At 45.9% G+C, this 18,076-nt stretch overlaps 1 protein-coding gene across 2 annotated transcripts in view; it reads left to right on the top strand.

Annotated features, from left to right (window-relative positions):
* Positions 1 to 38: 38 nt before the first annotated feature.
* Positions 39 to 18,076, top strand: part of LOC100078265 (ATR interacting protein) — a 27,703-nt gene continuing 9,665 nt past the window's right edge. The window contains exons 1-7 of one of the 2 annotated variants that reach the window (XM_029050802.2): positions 39 to 407; positions 6,942 to 7,018; positions 8,490 to 8,660; positions 9,775 to 9,893; positions 12,364 to 12,587; positions 16,654 to 16,749; positions 17,203 to 17,332. In XM_029050802.2, the coding sequence (XP_028906635.1) occupies positions 134 to 407; positions 6,942 to 7,018; positions 8,490 to 8,660; positions 9,775 to 9,893; positions 12,364 to 12,587; positions 16,654 to 16,749; positions 17,203 to 17,332 (1,091 nt within the window). In that variant the 5' untranslated portion in view covers positions 39 to 133. Of the gene's footprint in view, positions 408 to 6,938; positions 7,019 to 8,489; positions 8,661 to 9,774; positions 9,894 to 12,363; positions 12,588 to 16,653; positions 16,750 to 17,202; positions 17,333 to 18,076 lie in introns of both variants that reach the window. The other variant, XM_029050801.2, reaches the window with a different exon arrangement.

Genomic DNA, 18,076 nt, shown 5'->3' with positions numbered 1-18,076 from the left:
TGCCCTCGAGGGGCGGAGCGCGCGGGGGGAGGGAAGGAGGGAGGCGGGAGAGCCGAGAGCTAAAGCGGCGTCGTCGGCCACCCGCCTTTCCAGTCACAACCAGCCCTCCGTCCCCTCTTCTCGGCCTGGCACCATGGCGTTTCCGTTTGGGACCAAGAAGAGATACAAACCCCCACTGTGGGTCATCCCGGTCAGCGCCTCTTCCCCCGTCTCTACTCAAGACGTCGGCGGGGGCTTCCCTCCGCCCAAACACGATCCCTTCGACTTCAATGAAGACTTTACGGAGGCCGACTTGGAGGAAATCGACATGATCGCCTCCCAGGCTTTAGCCCAGGGCCCAAACGAGCCGGCGCCCCGGTCGAAAAACGCCTCCGCTGCCATGGGCAGCGCAGGGCCGGACCAGCTCGGTAAGTGCGGTGTCGAAAGCTTGACGGGGAGGGGGTGTGTGGAGAGATTTCGCTGATGAGGGGGGAGCCGGCCCGTCCCTTTCCGATGATCAGACAGGCAGCGCGGCTCAGTGCAAAGAGCCCGGGCTTGGGAGTCAGAGGTTATGGGTTCGAATCCCGGCTCCGCCACTTAGCTGTGGGACTGTGGGCAAGTCGCTTCACTTCTCTGAGCCTCAGTTCCCTCATCTGGAAAATGGGAATTAACTGTGAGCCTCACGTGGGACAACCTGATCTCCCCCAGCGCTTAGAACAGTGCTCTGCACACAGTAAGCGCTTAACAAATACCAACATTATTATTACTGGCGAATGCACTGGATGCTGAATGCAGCCGTTGGTTCGATCGTATTTATTGAGCGCTTACTGCGTGCGAGGCACTGTACTAGCCGCTTGGGAGAGTACCGTGTAACGCCAGGCAGACACGTTCCTGCCCACAACGAGCTCCCGGTCTAGAGGGGGAGACAGACGTTAATATAAGTCAATAAATAGATGACAGATGTATCCACCTGCTGTGGGATGGGAGGGAGGATGGATGAAGGAGCAAATAAAAGTCGTGCAGAAGTGAGTGGGAGAAGAGAAGAGGGCTTAGACAGGGAAGGCCTCTTGGAGGAGATGTGCCTTCACTCTTCATACAGTCGTATTTATTGAGCGCTCACTGTATGCAGAGCACTCTGTTAAGCGCTTGGAAAGTACAATTCGGCAACGGAGACAACCCCTACTCAACAACGGGCTCACGGTCTTAAGGTTTTGAAGTGGAAGACAGCAGTCGTCTGTCCCGAAGGAGTGCTCTGCGCACAGTAAGCGCTCAATAAGTACGATTGAATTGAACGATGAAGGAGGAGATGCAACGATGCCTGTTGAGAGTTGGCGCATTCGTCATCATTGATCTTGAGCCCATCCTTAGGATCGAAGAAACTTGGAGATTACTAGCCGGTGAATTGGATTGACATTTTCCAAATTCAAGACCCCGGTTTAGACGCAGGTGGGCGCTCAGGCCAGATTTTAAGTGAGAGTGCAGGGTCTGTGGCAGGCGATGGATAACCCCATTGTGTTTTTTGGGTTTTTCCCTCAGAAACTCTCTCAGAGATAGCAAATACTTAACCCTCTCTCCTCTCACGGGGCCCTCTTCACACACGTCATACCCCGTGCACCACTCCAGTCATGCACATTCTGAAATAGTCACAAAAGTGGAGCAGAGAGCAGCAGGAGATGATCAGGTGCTCCCTTCTCACCTACGCCTGCACTTCTTGCCGGTTTCCTTCCATGATCAGTTTTCAACATCCGTCATAATGAATAAATGAACTGAACTAAGGCCGTACACCTCATCTTCCTTCCCAGATACTCTCCTCCCCCTAACTTGCCCATCCCAGTTGACCACACCACCGTCCTCCCCGATAATGATGACGGTATTTATTAAGCACTTACTACGTACCAAGCACCGGGCTAAACTCTGGAGTCGATCTAAGAAATCAGATCAGGCACCGTCCTCATCCCTGTATCTAAAAGGGAGAGCAAACGAATGGGTATTTAATTCCCATTTTACGAAGGAGAAAACTGAGGCACAGCGACAGTCAGCATCCTGCCCAAGGTAAAAAAGCAGGCAAGTGGCAGAGGCAGGACTAGAACTTGGATCTCTTGACTCCTGGTCTTATGCTCTTTCCACTTGGCATTATCCGTGACCCCTCCCCATGGTTTACCTTTCACATTCCGTCTTTTGCAGTAACCTGTCAGTCTTTCCTCCACAACATTTTCCAGATCCATCCTTCTCCATCCAGATGGCCACTACCCACCCTGGTCCAAGCACTTGTCATTTCCCAGCTTGACAGCTGCATCAATCTCCTCACCGGTGTCCCTGCCTCCAGTCTGTCCCTCCCCTCTCCGGGCCATACTTCGCTCTGCTCTCGAGATCATTTTTCTGCAACATTCTGCACGTCTCCCTGCTCCACAGACCCTCTAGTGGTTACCCGGTCCTCTGCATCAAGCAGAAATTCTTGACCATTGGCTTCAAGGGCTCCATCAGCTCTTTCCTTTTACCTATCCACTCTCTTCCACTACACCCCAGTTTACACTCTTCATTCTCCTCAAGCTACCGTACTCACTGTGCCCTGTTCTCATCTCGCCTGCCTCGAATCTTCGCTCATGTATTTTTTCCTGCCTGGGAGCTTTCTCCTCATCCACTAGATCACAAATCTCCCCCTCTCTAAAGCCTCTCTAAAGTCTCATCTCCTCCAGAATGATTTCCCCGATTAATTTTTCTTCTCCCTAGAGTCATATCCTCCTTGCTATTGCTTCAGCCCTTCTGTGCCAGCTATGCATTTAAGCACTCGCGCTCACCTGCAGCCCTGCTGTACTGATGGACTTATTGTACTGTTTCAGTGCTCACTCTTCTAAACATCCATTTTCCTTTCTCTTCTAGCTGTAAACTGTTTTGTCTCTCTCCCTTCCGCTAAACTATGCAGGTTTTGAAGGTAGGGAGCAGGTCTACTTCTGTGGTATAGCACTCAGTACAGTGCTCTGCACCCCGTAGGTGCTCAATAAATATGATTGATTGGTTGGTTGATTTAATTGACTCTATCTGCCTAAAGTGTGAGGGTTCTGTAGTGTAGTAGAAAGAGCACAGCGTGGAGCTGGGAGTCAGAAGACCATGGATTCTAGTCTCAGCTCTGCCACTGGCCTGCTGTATGACCTCAAGCAGGACACTTAAACTCTCTGGGCTTTGGGATCCTCATCTGAAAAAAGAGGGATGGATAATACCTGCCACACCCTACCTCCAAAAGTTGTTGTGAAGGTACAGTGAGATCCCTGATGTGAAAACACTTACGATGATATTTTAAGTAGAAATGCCTCCATCGATTGATAGTATTTATTGAGCACTTATCCTGGGCAGAGCACTGTACTAAGCCCTTGGGAGGGTTCGGTAGAGTAAGGAGACAAGAGCTGAGGTCAGAATCCAACAAGTCTTTAGTTCCTCAAGATGTTTAATGTATGCAGGACCACCTTGTCTCCGAAGTAATCGACTCTTCGTTTCCTGCACAAAAATCCCCGCTTTTTGTTTCCATTCCTCTGTCAAACACACAGGGGTATTTGCTCCTTGTGTCCTTTTTTTTTTATGGTATTTGTTAAGCACTTACTATGTGACAGGCATCGTATTAAGCCCTGAGGTAGATACAGGTTAATCAGGTTGGACACAGTCCATGTCCCACATAGAGTTTACAGTGTAAATAGGAGGAAGCAGGATTTAATCCCCATTTTACAGATGAGGTAACTGAGGCACAGAGAAGTTAAGTGCTTTGCCCAAGGTCACATAGCAGACAAGTGGCAGAGCTGGGATTAGAATCCAGGGCCTTCTGATTTCTGAATAGCATCACTATCAAAAAGTTGCACCGATTTCTTTTTTCTAAGTTTTTTTCTTTTTTCTAAGTTTTATCAAGCAGCAGAATTTCTGATCTATTGACCAGTACCTGTTGCTTTCTTATCGTGACCGTGACCCAATACAACTTATAACAACTGTTTTTCATCGCATTCCTGGATTCATACACTCTCTGGACTGTAAGTTCGTTGCGGCAGGGGACGCGTCTTCCAATTCTGTTGGATCTCACTTTCCCAAGTGCTTACTAGAGTGCTCTGCACACAGTAAGTGCTCAAAAAATGCCATTGATTGATTCCTACTCATTCACAGCCATCTTCCTTGCGAGACTTCCTCAATGACAGTAACACCAGCCTCCACTGTTCCTTCAATTTTTAATTGTCATCCAGTGCTTAGAACAGTGCTTGGCACGTAGTAAGTGCTTAACAAATGCCATCATTATTATTATTATTATTATTCTTTGAAATCCCTTCAAGAACTGCCAACCCATTCAAAGATTACCAGAGCCTCATTAGCTAGCAGTGCTTCTTGCCAGCTCTGTTTAAAGACCCTTAAGGGCCCTTAAGGGCATAGGTTTGGGATTCCATAATGATTGTTGTTGTGATCTGATGTTTGCATCAGACAAATATGGGTTTCCCACGTTACAGCAATACGGGAATTGCCTTCTCAAGGTGCAAGAGAGTTTGCTTCCTCCTACATCTTGCTCGAATCGCCAAGTTATCAATCGAGTGGTTCTCTTTATTAAGTACTTACAGTGTGCAGAGCGCTTTCCTAAGTGCTTGGGAGAGTCCAGTATAACGGAGTTGGTAGACACGTTACCTGCCCACAACGAGCTTACAGTCTACAGATATGTACATAAGTGTTGTGGGGCTGAGAGTGGGGTGAATTTGTTGCTGAATTGTACTTCCCAAGAGCTTAGTACAGTCCTCTGCACAGAGTAAGCGCTCAATAAATACGATTGAATGAATGAAAGTGAATAAAAGATACAAATCCGAGTGACGCAGAAGGGAGAGGGAACTGGGGACATGAGGGCTCAGTCGGGGTAGACCTCTTTGAAGGAGATGGGATTTTTAGGAGGGCCTTGAAGGTGGGGCAAGGGGTGGTCTGTCGGATAGGAAGGGGGACTTCCAAGCCAGAGGCGGGACGTGGCCAGGGGCGAAATGGATGACATTGAGATACAGTGAGTAGGTTGGTGTTTGTTTTCCAGCACCGTGTCAGGCGCGACCATTAAGGTTCTGTACCCTGAAGCAACACAGAGGAATTGCTTCCATAGTTTTGTAAGTTTGCCGGAGGAGAAGGGGAAGGCCCCAGGATCCTTTCCGCACCTCCAGACAGGGCTGCACCCCAAAACCTCCCAGACACGAGAGTACCTTGGTGTTCTCGGAAACAACAGGGGAAAGAGATTTTCTCCCACCTTTATGGGTGACTCATTCCAATATCTGAACAGCCCCGAGGATTGAAAATAGCTTTGCAAACAGCTTTCAGAATCATCCCTAATACCTCAGTTTCCTCATCTGTAAAATGAGGATGAAATACGTGTTCTTCCTCCCCTTTAGTCTGTGAGCCCCAGGGGTTGTACCTGACCTGTTTTTCTTGGCTCCATCCCAGCATTTAGTAAAATGCTTGACATATAGACTGTGAGCCCGTTATTGGGCAGGGATTGCCTCTATCTGTTGCCGAATCGTCCATTCCAAGTGCTTACACATAGTGAGTGCTCAATAAATACTATTGAATGAATGAGTATAATTGGTGCTCAACAAATACCACAGTTGTTATGATGATGATAACGATTTTTCAACTGATAAAAATTGGATTTGCCTTGCCTGCATTTACCACTTTGACCCTCTCACCTTCCTACGCACTCCACCATCCTAGTGCTCTCCATGTGAAGAGATAATAAGCATGTTTGCCGTACTCCAAGGTTTCTCATAAAAATGTGGTTTCTGAGCAAACCAAAAAGAATTCGAAAGGTAAAGCAGAGAATAAAAATGTCCCTTGGGTCAGTTTCCTTTAGGAACTGATTTAGCTGAGGCCGCCCTCTAATTTCTTTTAAGTTTCGGACTGCTGCTACAGGGAGAGCTCATCCTTTCTCTTCTCTCCTGCCACTTTAACACTGCCTTCAAGCTTAAGCACTTGGGGACTCACACCCTCCCGTAACACCTATATGCAGATCTTCAAAGTGGCTCAGTGGAAAGAGCACGGGCTTTGGAGTCAGAGGTCATGGGTTCGAATCCCGGCTCGGTCACTTGTCAGCTGTGTGACTTTGGGCAAGTCACTTAACTTCTCGGTGCCTGTTACCTCATCTGTAAAATGGGGGTGCAGACTGTGAGCCCCACGTGGGACAACCTGATTCCCCTGTGTCTACCCCAGCGCTTAGAACAGTGCTTGGCACATAGTAAGCGCTTAACAAATACCAACATTATTATTATTATTCCTCCTATCTGTCATTTATTCAGTGTCTTTCTCCCCCGTTAGAAGATCCAAGAGGGCAGGAGTCATGTTTATTACTACTACTAATTATTAAGGTATTTGTTAAGTGCTTACTATGTGCCAGGCACTGTACTGAGCGCTGGGGTGGATACCAGCAAATCAGGTTGGACACAGTCCTTGTCCCATGTGAGGCTCTCAGTCTCAATCCCCATTTTACAGATGAGGTAACTGAGGCACAGATAAGTTAAGCGACTTGCCCAGCGTCACCCAACAGGCAAGTGGTGGATCCAGGATTAGAACCCCCAACCTTCTGACTCCCAGGCCCACACTCTATCCACTACGCCATGCTACTAATTCTGTTGTACTTTCCCTAGCACGTAGAACAGGGCTCTACCCATATCGTAGGGGTTCAGGAAATTTTTTTGATCGATCCCTTCCCCTGACCAATTGCCGGTGCAGGGCTGGGAGATGGGAAATCCCCTTCTTCAGCCCCGTTGTGGTACTGGGAGTTCATCATGGGAAATTTGGGACTCGACAGTTTTGCAGTACCCCAAGTTTCACATTCAGTTGGGGCCCAACTGTGAGTTTGTGCACAACCAAAATTACAGACATGCAAAATATCCCATCAAGACCATCTATCTGTGGTAGAGTGTTTGTTTATTTTTGGAAGCTTTGATGTATTATTTTGACCTTTTAAGCAGGAAAAGGAGAGAATGAGGTTAAAGATAATTTTGGATTCAAGGTACTTCACGAACAGCAGGATGAGCTTAAACTGAAGGTGAGTAACAGAATTCTCTTGGTCTGCTATTTGCTTTGGTTTATATTTGCTGTTGTGTGATTTAATAGGTTGAAAATACTCATGGCTTGGAAGACCAAGAGGGCCTTAAAATAAGATCACTTAAATTCCACATGAGGTGTCACTCTCCCCTGACATCTTCAACTCCTCAGCTCTTTATCAGATCCTACAGCTGTTACTTCCTCCCTCATCACTGCTAAAATGGTCTCTTCCCATCCCAACAGCAAATTCCTTACCCATAACTCTCTCTAGGGCCTTGTTGCTTTCGGTCTTCCCACCCACTCCCCTTTCTCCAAATGCCAAAATATTCCTCCTCACTCACTGTTATAAATCACTTCACTCCCTTCTCATCACTGACTTGCTAGAGCCTCCCATATCCAATTTAAACTACACATCTTTGCCTTTGAGGTACCCTACCGTTTTGCCCTGGCTTCTACCTGTTATCTTGTTTCTCCTTATACCGTGTTCCTTTGAAAGGCAATTTTTTGGGTTCCCCTTACTTGCCTCTCCCAACTTGGTTTCTTTCATGAGGCCCTCTGTCTGTTAGACATTATTTCCACTAACCTATCGAGGGCCCTGTAATCTGTTTAATGGGAAAATTGAGGTGGGGGCTGTAGTTGACACTCGTGTGCGTGGGTATCCTTCCCCTGCTTTCTTGGTGTGTGAGTTCTGTAAAAATAGGGTTCATGGCTTTAACATGATTTGTAGGCTATCTGGCACATTTTGGACATTTAATAATGAAAAATTGTAGACATTTGGTTAATCTCCCTCTCCCAGGCAGGATCTCCCTTAAACATCCCAGGCAAATGAGACTCTGTCCTATTTTTACTTCTTTGTGGTACCTCAGGTGAAGAGAAAATAGACATATTTGGTGCACGTATGCCCTCAAAGGTTTCTAATAAGAATGCAGTTTCTGAGAAAACCAAAAAGAATTAGAAATGGAAAACAAACATAAAAATGTCTTGACTCAATATCCTTTAGGAACTGATTTAGTTTAGGTGATATAGTTAAACTCTCTGTCCCAGGCAGGATCTCCCTTAAACATCCCAGGCAAATGAGACTCTGTTTCATTTTTACCCTTTTATGGTCCCCACTCTCTCCCTTCAACCCCTGTATCTCTACAAAAACAAACATAATTTTGTGAAAATTGAAGGAAAAACCAATAATGCATAATGTAAAATCTTTATACTTTTCATTACACCTATTGCAAATTCAAATAAGAGCGTGCATGTAACGTTGGGCTTAATCCACAGGAGACTGCCATGGGTTAAAGAGAAGGGTGATAATGTGAGAGGTCATCCGATTTAGTAAAGAGAACAGTTTGTTGGAGGTAATTAAAATGTCACTGGAAATGTATAAAAACTGAGGGTTTTTTTAAACTGACTTTCTAATATCGACGACTACCTTTCCCAAACAAACCTTTTTCCTCACAAAATTAATTTGGGTTTTACAGCTGAAGGCAATGCAAGATGAAATTCTTCTCAAAAACGGAGAAATTAAAATCTTACGAGAATCCTTGACACACTCCAATTCCAGGATAGAAGAACAGAGAAGAGCACATTTGCTTTATGAGAAGGAGACTACTCGGTACCTAAGTGACAAAGAGAAAGAATTCTCCAGGAAGGTGACTATTACTATTATACGATGAACCACATTTCACCAATTAAGTTTCGCATCTCTGCTGTGTCATTGCAGCTCCTTAAGGATGTCAAGGAGGGCAAAAACCCGAGATTCTTCTAAGCAGAGCCCTGGTCTCACCCAGTAATGGCGTTGCTTTTGGCCTTTTGTACTATTGCAGTAGTGGTCAAAAGAGCCATAGGGTAGTCATTACTCAATCCAGAGGTTTGAGGTTTCATTAGTTGAGCTAAAAAATATCAGGTGGCTTACTGGTCTGTTTATCATTGACACTTGACAGAAGAGCATACATTTTGGTGATGGCTGAATTACAGTGGTCTAATTTCACTCCCCCGGAGAAAGCTTAATTGAGTCTTAAATCTCTTGCAACTCTTCTTGGTTTCTCTGATTTGCTGCTCCTCTTTGTGCCGTAACTTTGGGTCTGTGAGAAGTCGCAGGCCACCGTGAAAGATGGGGTTAAGGTCTTTGGAAGAGGATTCCAGTGACAGCCAAAATACCCATGTGCCGATTGAATAGATCAGGTAGCCTCCAGAGAGTCATTCATTCATTCAGTCACATTTGTTGAGCGCTTACCATGTGCTAAACACTGTACTAAGTGCTTGGGAGATTACAAAATAACAGACACATTCCCTGCCCACAGCGAGCTCACAGTCTAGAGAGGGGTCCTGATGTTCACCATGTTTCAGATTTTGGGAGTTTGGCATCAGGTCCAGATATATAGTCTCACTCCGACACTTGAACCAATCTCCAGAATGCAGTTGAAGTTTTCCGACTGGGTTATGTACACCAGGAACCCAGACAGGAGCTACACTGCAGAGTGCACAAGTGACTCTGTGTAACGGTCCTCCCCATCCCAAAGAGGACAAAATTCTGGAATTTGTCCCTTTTTAATGATGTCGGGGTAACATTGTGTTAAAACATTTGAATATTCTGGAGACCTATTTCCTGAAAGAGAAGAAAATATAGATGTTCCCATTAGTTCCATCACAGCAAAAATGTGAGGCACGGAGATCAAAATGTAGTTGTACTTTATCCGGCAGGTGTGTGTGTGCGTGCATGCATCTCTAATGTAAATTCGTTAACAGAGTATTTTTGCTTTTCAGTTACTGTCATTGCAGACTGAACTACATTTTAAAGATGCTGAGATGAATGAATTAAAACTAACTCTTCAAGCCAAGGAACATATGAAAAAGACTGCTGTTCAGGCCCCTTCACTTGTCAGGTACTCTACTGAATTTTCCAGGATGATAATTAACATATTTTTGCACTGTTTAGTGTGGAGCCTAATTTAGAAGTCACATCCAGAGTAGACCTTTAGCCTGGAATAAAGGGGGACCCTTTGATTCTGAAAAGCACCATGAGCACCAAATACAACCAGAATGGGCTGGGTGGAAACAGGATGGAAGCTGAAAAGAAGCCACATTTCTCCTGCATCCTTATTGACTAGAATTTGTACTTTAGATGTGCTTGCTTGCCATCGGAACCACCCCTGAATAACCTCAGCTTCTGAGAAGTAAACGTATTCAAACAAAAAAGGGGAAAAAAAGGGTCGATAAATACTCTCCTAATGTTCTAATTTCATTTTTGCAGGATCTGATTGGGTATTAAGGTGGCTGCTTGAAATTTTCTCTTTCCTAGCCAACCCTCAAACCAGGTCAATTCGGTTATGGTTTGGTCCTAATTCCTCTCTAATCTGATGGGGGAACCTGATTTATAAAGTGCCAGGCCAGGCCTCTGAGCTGACTAGGGTCTAAGGAGGAAGTCCTGAGGAGTAATCGGTCCCGCCCTGTGGTAGGGTCTCTGGTTTTGGCCCAGCCCTTTCCAGCTTTCTTCTCTCCACCAGACCACCATGGGGAGAGGAGTAAATCCAGCTTTCAGCCTCCCCAAACCCCAATCCAACCGGTAGAGAGAGGAGGCCAGCCCCCATTGGCTTCTTCCCTATATTGTCTCACCTCGCTTCTCTCTCTCTGTTTTTTTTTTAGTGGTATTTTTTTTCTTTGCTTTTATGGTATGTTAAGCACTTGCTATCTGCCGGGCACTGTACTAAGCACTGGGGCCAGGTTGAAACCAGTCCATGTCCCACATGGGGCTCCCAGATTTAATCTCTATTTTACAGATGAGGGAACTGAGTCCCAGAGAAGTGATTTGCCCAAGGTCACCCAGCAGACAAGTGGCGGAGCTGGGATTAGACTCCAGGTCCTTCTGACTCCCGGGCCTGGGCTCTATCCACTAGGCCATGCTGCTTCTCTTCCTCTTTCCACTCACTGCGGCCCTCTGCTCATCATAGACCTTGCTTTCCTTCCACGAACGGGCCAAGGCCCACCTGATGAATGTGGCAATACCCCAGTTGCCCCCGACCTGGTCCTCGCTATTTCTGAGGAAGTACAGAGCAAATGAGTGACCCATTCCCTGCCCACTAAGCATCCTACTGGGGGAGACAGTATTCACAGAGAGTCCTCAGAAGGAAGAATTGATTTTACGGTGGAATAAATGTATCCCCATAAGTGCCGAGGAGATGGCTACCAAAGTGCTAGAGATGGCTGCCGGGTTTATCTGATTTGGGAGACCGAGACTCAGTCGGGGAAGGTGTGTTGGAGGAGGTGAACTTTCAGGAGGGCCTTGACTGTGGGGAGGCCTGTGGTCTGTTGGATTTGGGAAAGGAGGGAGTTCCGGCAAATGTCATTGACATCATCAAGAGGGTGGTGAAAGGACTAGAAAGATAGATTCTTTCCAGCTCCGGGCTATCAGTGCCCTAGGGATCACCCTGGCTACCATCAGTATCGCAGGCATCGACCTCTACCCCACACCCAGAGTGGGAATGAGGGAGAGCCAGCAGAGACTTTAAAGCCTAGCCTCTGATAGCGCCTCCATCTTCAAGGTGAACACCGCTGCTCTCCTAGCAGAAGAAATTCAGGCCAAGTACTGCCTGTCCAGCCCAAAAAACTCCTCTTCTGGGATAAACAGCAGTTGTCCAAAGGCTGAGGGAGAGGAAACAATTCAGCAAGTTTTCCGCTTTGCCCTGTTCATAACCCAACACCAGCCAGTAAGAGAAGTCCAGGAAGGAGGAGCACAGCCATGACTCAAACGGCCGCCCAAGGAAAATCATCCCGTTCCGTCTACGTCATCACTTGACGGCCGATTATTTGATGTGGCAGCGCACAACCTCACAGAACCCTGCTTCTCTAGAATTTAGGCTTTTCAGGGGAACTGTCCATGTTTTCTATCTATACCACCAGTCTCTGCCTCTTCATATAGTCCCTACTGTCATATCCATCCCTTCTCTGGGGAAGCGAAGCATATGGGGTGGTGGAGAATTCTGTGGCCCAGTTCTGGACTATGCAAGTAGTGATTATTCCATTATGGGTGCTGTCGATCATGGGGAAAGAGTTGTGGACATCATCCCTTTGTTTTGGAAAAATGCAAAAGCAAATTTTCAACTATTTTCACAGCTAGTAAGCAGTGAGGTTGACACATTCTGGAATGTGTTGCATTTTTGATAGAAGGGGTTATGACACGTAACCTCAATAAAAAGCTTTCAGTGGTTTTGACAGAAAACACTCATACATGAAAAAAAGGTTCTATCACTAAGTACATTCCCAGCTGGGATTTTGGTAATTTCCAAGTTTGAAATGACTTCAGCACCAACGTCAGGCTGTCTGCACATTTATTTCCTTGTGTGTGTCTGATCCTAGGAAGAGTCCCATCGGGGATATGAAGAAGGAAGCTGGTCCCATCGGGGATATGAAGAAGGAAGCTGGTTCGGCAAAGCCGGAAAAAATCGTTTTTCCGACAAAGGAATCCTTCAGTAGAAGTTTGTCCCTAAAGCGGCCCCATCCTGCAGCCCAGCCCTGTGTTCCGGCTCCAAGGAGCAAGGATAGGAAGGTGGCACCCACTGACCATTCTCTAAATGCTAATGGTATGCGATCTCCTTTGTTCTTTTATCACAAAGCCACTCTTTGTGTTGTCTCTGTCCAGCAATTTTTAGGAAATATTGCTAGTTTCTCTGGAGAAGTAATCCAGCAGGAGTAGAGTTTCACTGGTATGGCTTTTCTGCTCTCTCTGCCAGTTCCCTTTAACCCTTTATGTCTGGAAGACTCAGGCTTGTATTTCCTCATCTGCCCCCTTGGTTAAGGCTGACTTCAAGTGGCTTTTTAAGCCAAGGTGTGCATTCATTCATTCATTCATTCAATAGTATTTATTGAGCGCTTACTATGTGCAGAGCACTGTACTAAGCGCTTGGAATGAACAAGTCGGCAACAGATAGAGACGGTCCCTGCCGTTTGACGGCCTTACAGTCTAATCGGGGGAGGACAGACAAGAACAATGGCAATAAATAGAGTCAAGGGGAAGAACATCTCGTAAAAACAATGGCAACTAAATAGAATCAAGGCGATGTACATTTCATTAACAAGATAAATAGGGTAATGAAAATATATACAGTTGAACAGACGAGGACAGTGCTGAGGGGATGGGGAGGGAGGGGGGAGGAGCAGAGGGAAATGGGGAGAAAAGAGGGTTAAGCTGCGGAGAGGTGAAGGGGGGGTGGTAGAGGGAGTAGAGGGAGAAGGGGAGCTCAGTCTGGGAAGGCCTCTTGGAGGAGGTGAGTTTTCTGGTTTGTACCAGTGCAAGAATTGTTAAAGTGGGTGGTAAACATAGGTGCCCAAACGACGGGATTCTGACAAGACCTCTCTCTTATTTTAAAAATGGTATTTTTAAGCACTTACTATGTGCCAGGCACTGTACTAAACACTGAGATAGATACAAGCTGATCAAGTTGGACACAGTCCATGTTCCTCATGGGACGCATAGTCTTAATTCCCCTTTTCCAGATGAGGCCCAGAGAAGTTAGGTGACTCCAAGAAGCCTTCCCTGACTAAACCCTCCTCTCTTCTTCTCCCACTCCCTTCTGCCTTGCCCTGACTTGCTCCTTTCATTCATTCTCCCACTCAATCCCCACAGCACATACATATGTCTAATTTATTTATGTATATTAACGTCTGTCTTCCCCCTCTAGACTGTTAGCTCGTTATAGGCAGGGACTGTGTCTGTTGTTGTAGTATACTCCCCCAAGCCCCTAGTATAGTGCTTTGCACACAGGAAGTGCTCAATAAATACGATTGAATGAATGAATGAATGAACTTGCCCAGGGTCACAAAGCAGACAAGTGGCAGAGGTACGATTAGAACCTGGGTCTTCTGACTCCCAGGCCCATGCTCAATCCACTAGGCCGTGCTGCTTCTCACGATGCTTCCAGTCAGTGCTGAAAAGATTGAAAACAATGGCTCTCTGACCTAAAAACTCTTTGAAGCTTGTCCCTTCCCAGTCCTCATCCCTTCCTAAAATCCCTGCCCCCATTTTCCTCTTCTCCCCACCCCCATGCTCCCCCAACAAAAAAAAAGAAAAGTTGGCACCTCTCGTGGGAAATATGCTGCCTTTGTTGGCAGACAGCTAACCAGACTGGGCTGTGGTTTGTGACAGCCCAGAAGGGGGTACATTTGTCATTATTTTTTTCTCTCTCTCTCTTCTAAGTACTGAAGTACTAACACGTTTTATCATCTGCAAAGTTTCACTTGAAGATTCCTGTAATGTAGAGTCTGCCTGAACTCAGCCCAGTCTCTCATTGTTCTCTCTGGCCGATTCACTGGCAGGCAGATACCAAGAAAAGACCCTGTCCTGACAGCTATGTGTGCGCGTAGGGGGGTGTTGTTATGAACTCTCCCCCACTCCCCCCTTTTTTTTTCTTTTAAAGGTTTGACTTTAAAATCATAGTCATGTCTCAGGGTCTTCACTAGTAGTAATGATAGTAATGGTAATAGTATTCATTAACAACCGGCTGTGTACCAAGCACCGTACTAAGTGTTGGGGGATAAAAACCCTCGGGAGAAAATTAGACACAGTTCCTTGACCTCTAGGGGCTCACATTCTAAAAGTAAGGCGGCAAGGGCTTTGGTGACAGATGCTTAGTACAATGCTCTGCACACAGTAAGCGCTCAATAAATACGATTGAATGAATGAGCATAAGGAAAAGTGAATAAATAGAAACACAAAAACGATATGAAAGTGCTCAGTATAGTGCTCTGCACAGAGTAAGCCCTCGGTAAATAATAATAATGTTGGTATTTGTTAAGCGCTCCCTATGTGTCAAGCACTGTTCTAAGCACTGGGGTAGAAACAAGGTAATTAGGTTGTCCCATGTAGGGCTCACAGACTTCATCCCCATTTTACAGATGAGGTAACTGAGGCACAGTGAAGTGACTTGCCCAAGGTCACACAGCTGACAAGCAGCAGAGCTGGGATTAGAACCCATGACCTCTGACTCCCAAGCCCGTGCTCTTTCCACTAAGCATTGCTGGATTGATTGATAAAAGACAGAGCTTAGAGTCCAACCGGTCTGGTGGCAAAGGGCACTAAATAAAGGTGCTTTGGATTTAGCTGCTTGTTCCGCTCAACTCTGGGCAAGTACTTCTCTGTAGGTGACTGATGTATACCTTCCAATAACTTTTGCCAATGGCATTTGTTAAGTGGTAACTTTGTGCCAAGCGCCGTATTAAGTGCTGGGATAGATACAAGCTAACCAGGTTAGACATAGTTTGTTCCACATGGGGCTCAGAGTCTTAATCCCCATTTTACAGATGAGGTAACTGAAGAGAAGTGAAGTGACTTGCTCAAGCTCACACGGCAGACAAGTGGCAGAGCTGGCAGAACCCAGGTCCTTCAGTCTCCCAGGCCCGTGCTCATCCATTAGGCCACCCTGCTTCGCAGTAATAACTGTAATGTTCATAGCACTGTGCTGGATAACAAAAGAAACAAGTGGAATGGATGGTGTTCCAGATCCTTCTGGGGATTATGTCCAAATCAATCGTATCGAGCACTTACTGTGTGCAGAGCACTGTACTAAGCACTTGGGAGAGTACAATTTAACAGAATTGGTTAATAGAGTTGCCAGAGGCAGGTATTATTGGCACAAGTGTACATAGCAGGCATAATTAAACAGAAACAGATGTACAGGTGAGCAGAGACAGCATGTTTTAGGAAAGGTACAATGTGAAAAGAATAAACATCTATGCAGCGTGGCTTAGTGAACAGAGCATGAGCCTGGGAGTCAGAAGGTCATGGATTCTAATTCCGGCTCTGCTGCTTGTCTGCTTTGTGACCTTGGGCAAGTCACTTCACTTCTCTGTGCCTCAGTTAACTCATCTGTAAAATGGGGATTAAGACTGTGAACTCCATGTGGGACTGGGACTGTGTCCAACCTGATTACCTTGTATCAACCTCAGCTCTTAGAAGTGCTTAACAAACCACAATTATAATTATTATTATAAACAATTAACAGGGAAGATTTTGTGATTAGCCACAGGTTACCTGGAATTGTAATGGGCATCAGGTAAAAGCTTGGCTCTCTTGGGATGTGTAGGTTAAAGTCTCTTATGTGGGTTTTTCTCTACAGAAGACACTTTTTGTACAGAAACTGAGGATCTTATATTTTAAAGAGAGCCTTCTGCATGATGTTCCTCAAGCTTTCCTGTGAAGCTTCATAATGAACACAACCTCATCTTCTGCTCTTGAATGAATCAACGAAGCTTCATGTGACTGAATCACATGTTGAGCTTCATTTTTTAATCAATCAATCAGTGGTATTTATTGAGCACTTACTGTAGGCAGAGCACTCTAAGCGCTTGGGAGAGTACAAGGCAACAGAGTTGGTAGACTTGTTCACTGCCCACAAGAAGCTATTTCCTTCTCCTTTTCTAATTTTAGTTTGTCTTTTTGTAGTTGTGGAGCAGGAGGGTTTAAAGCTTGCCTTCATTATATTGGCTCTAACTGTAGTGACTCTCTAGCTGAATATAGCCTATTTTTTAAGCTGTATGTGCTGTCTGGATTCTTTGCTTTGGTATTTCTCTTGTGGCGTTTGCAACGATGACGTTTGATCGGGTGTTCCAGTTTTCGCACCCGGCTTCTGACTGGATCCCCTCTTGTTTCAGATAATACGGCACCAGTACGTGGAAGTGGCTTTGTGAAGCAGGAGTTGAAGCAGAAAAGTTTTACCCACAGCTGGCTTCAGAGACAAACCAGTCGAGGTACTAACCAGCCCTCCCCCCAGCAAAACAATTTGGAGGTGCAGCTGTTAGAAACTCCTTTAGACAGCCCTATGCCATCTCCATTCAGATAATCCACCAGGAGTATGAGCACACGAAGCAAGACTAGCAAACCCCTACTGAAGAGGTTTTTAGTTTGTAATTTTCTTTTCTTCCCCAAGACACAAGGGACCGACCTCGATAGAACCTTGGTCAGCTCTCCTTGCAGCCGGATTGTAAGCAAGGATTGATACAGTTTTTACAATTTGAAAAAATTTAGTTTTGAATGCAAGAGTGTTGCGTTTCAGCGTAGGCTTGTAGAAAAAGCACCAAGAAAATGCAGCAGAGGTTTCAGCCTGGCCTCAGTTCAGTTGTCACCTCTCCCATGGGTTCTTTCCAGTTCACGTGCGTAGGTCCCATGCCAGAATCTGCTAAGGCCGGCTTATTTCTCTGCAGGTTCCATTCTGATAAACGCCCTTCTGAAGCAGCCTCTGGCCCCAGGGTCAACACTAGGGCTCTCTCATCTCTTGGGCAGCAATTCTGAGACCTCTCCTGGTGCTATCTTGCAGCTACACTTGCTTGGCAGGTAATTACACAACTCTCCAACTGCCCTCTCTGAGACAGACCCCCGTCCCTTCCAGCTGCTAGGTGAGCCCTTGGTTGGAGGGAGGTGCGGTGGGCTGCGTGATTTTACCTGTCTTTCATATTTATTGAGCACTTACTGTGTGCGGAACATTGTACTGAGTGCTTGGGAGAGTACAAGATAACACTAAAACAGACACCTTCCCTGTCCACAACGAGCGGGAACTCTAACCGGTTGGGTTTTAAGCTGGCCGACCTTTGAGTCCTCCCAAGCAGGGATCAGTCAAAGCATGAAGAGTCCCTGTACTTTCTTGTCTTTCAAATGCCAAGCTGCCTTTTTTTCATTTTTATGGCACTTGTTAAGCACTTACTATGTTCCAGGCACTAAACTCAATCATTCATTCAATAGTATTTATTGAGTGCTTACTATGTGCAGAGCACTGTACTAAGCGCTTGGGATGAACAAGTCGGCAACAGATAGAGACAGTCCCTGCCGTTTGACGGGCTTACGGTCTAATTGGGGGAGATGGACAGACAAGAACAATGGCAATAAATAGAGTCAAGGGGAAGAACATCTCGTAAAAACAATGGCAACTAAATAGAATCAAGGCGATGTATAATTCATTAACAAAATAAATAGGGCAATGAAAATATATACAGTTGAGTGGATGAGTACAGTGCTGTGGGGATGGGAAGGGAGAGGTGGAGGAGCAGAGGGAAAAGGGGAAAAAGAGGGTTTAGCTGCGGA

Source organism: Ornithorhynchus anatinus, chromosome X1, assembly GCF_004115215.2.
Source record: "Ornithorhynchus anatinus isolate Pmale09 chromosome X1, mOrnAna1.pri.v4, whole genome shotgun sequence".
In the NCBI taxonomy this organism is placed as follows: domain Eukaryota; kingdom Metazoa; phylum Chordata; class Mammalia; order Monotremata; family Ornithorhynchidae; genus Ornithorhynchus; species Ornithorhynchus anatinus.
This window is presented reverse-complemented; position numbering and strand designations above follow the sequence as displayed.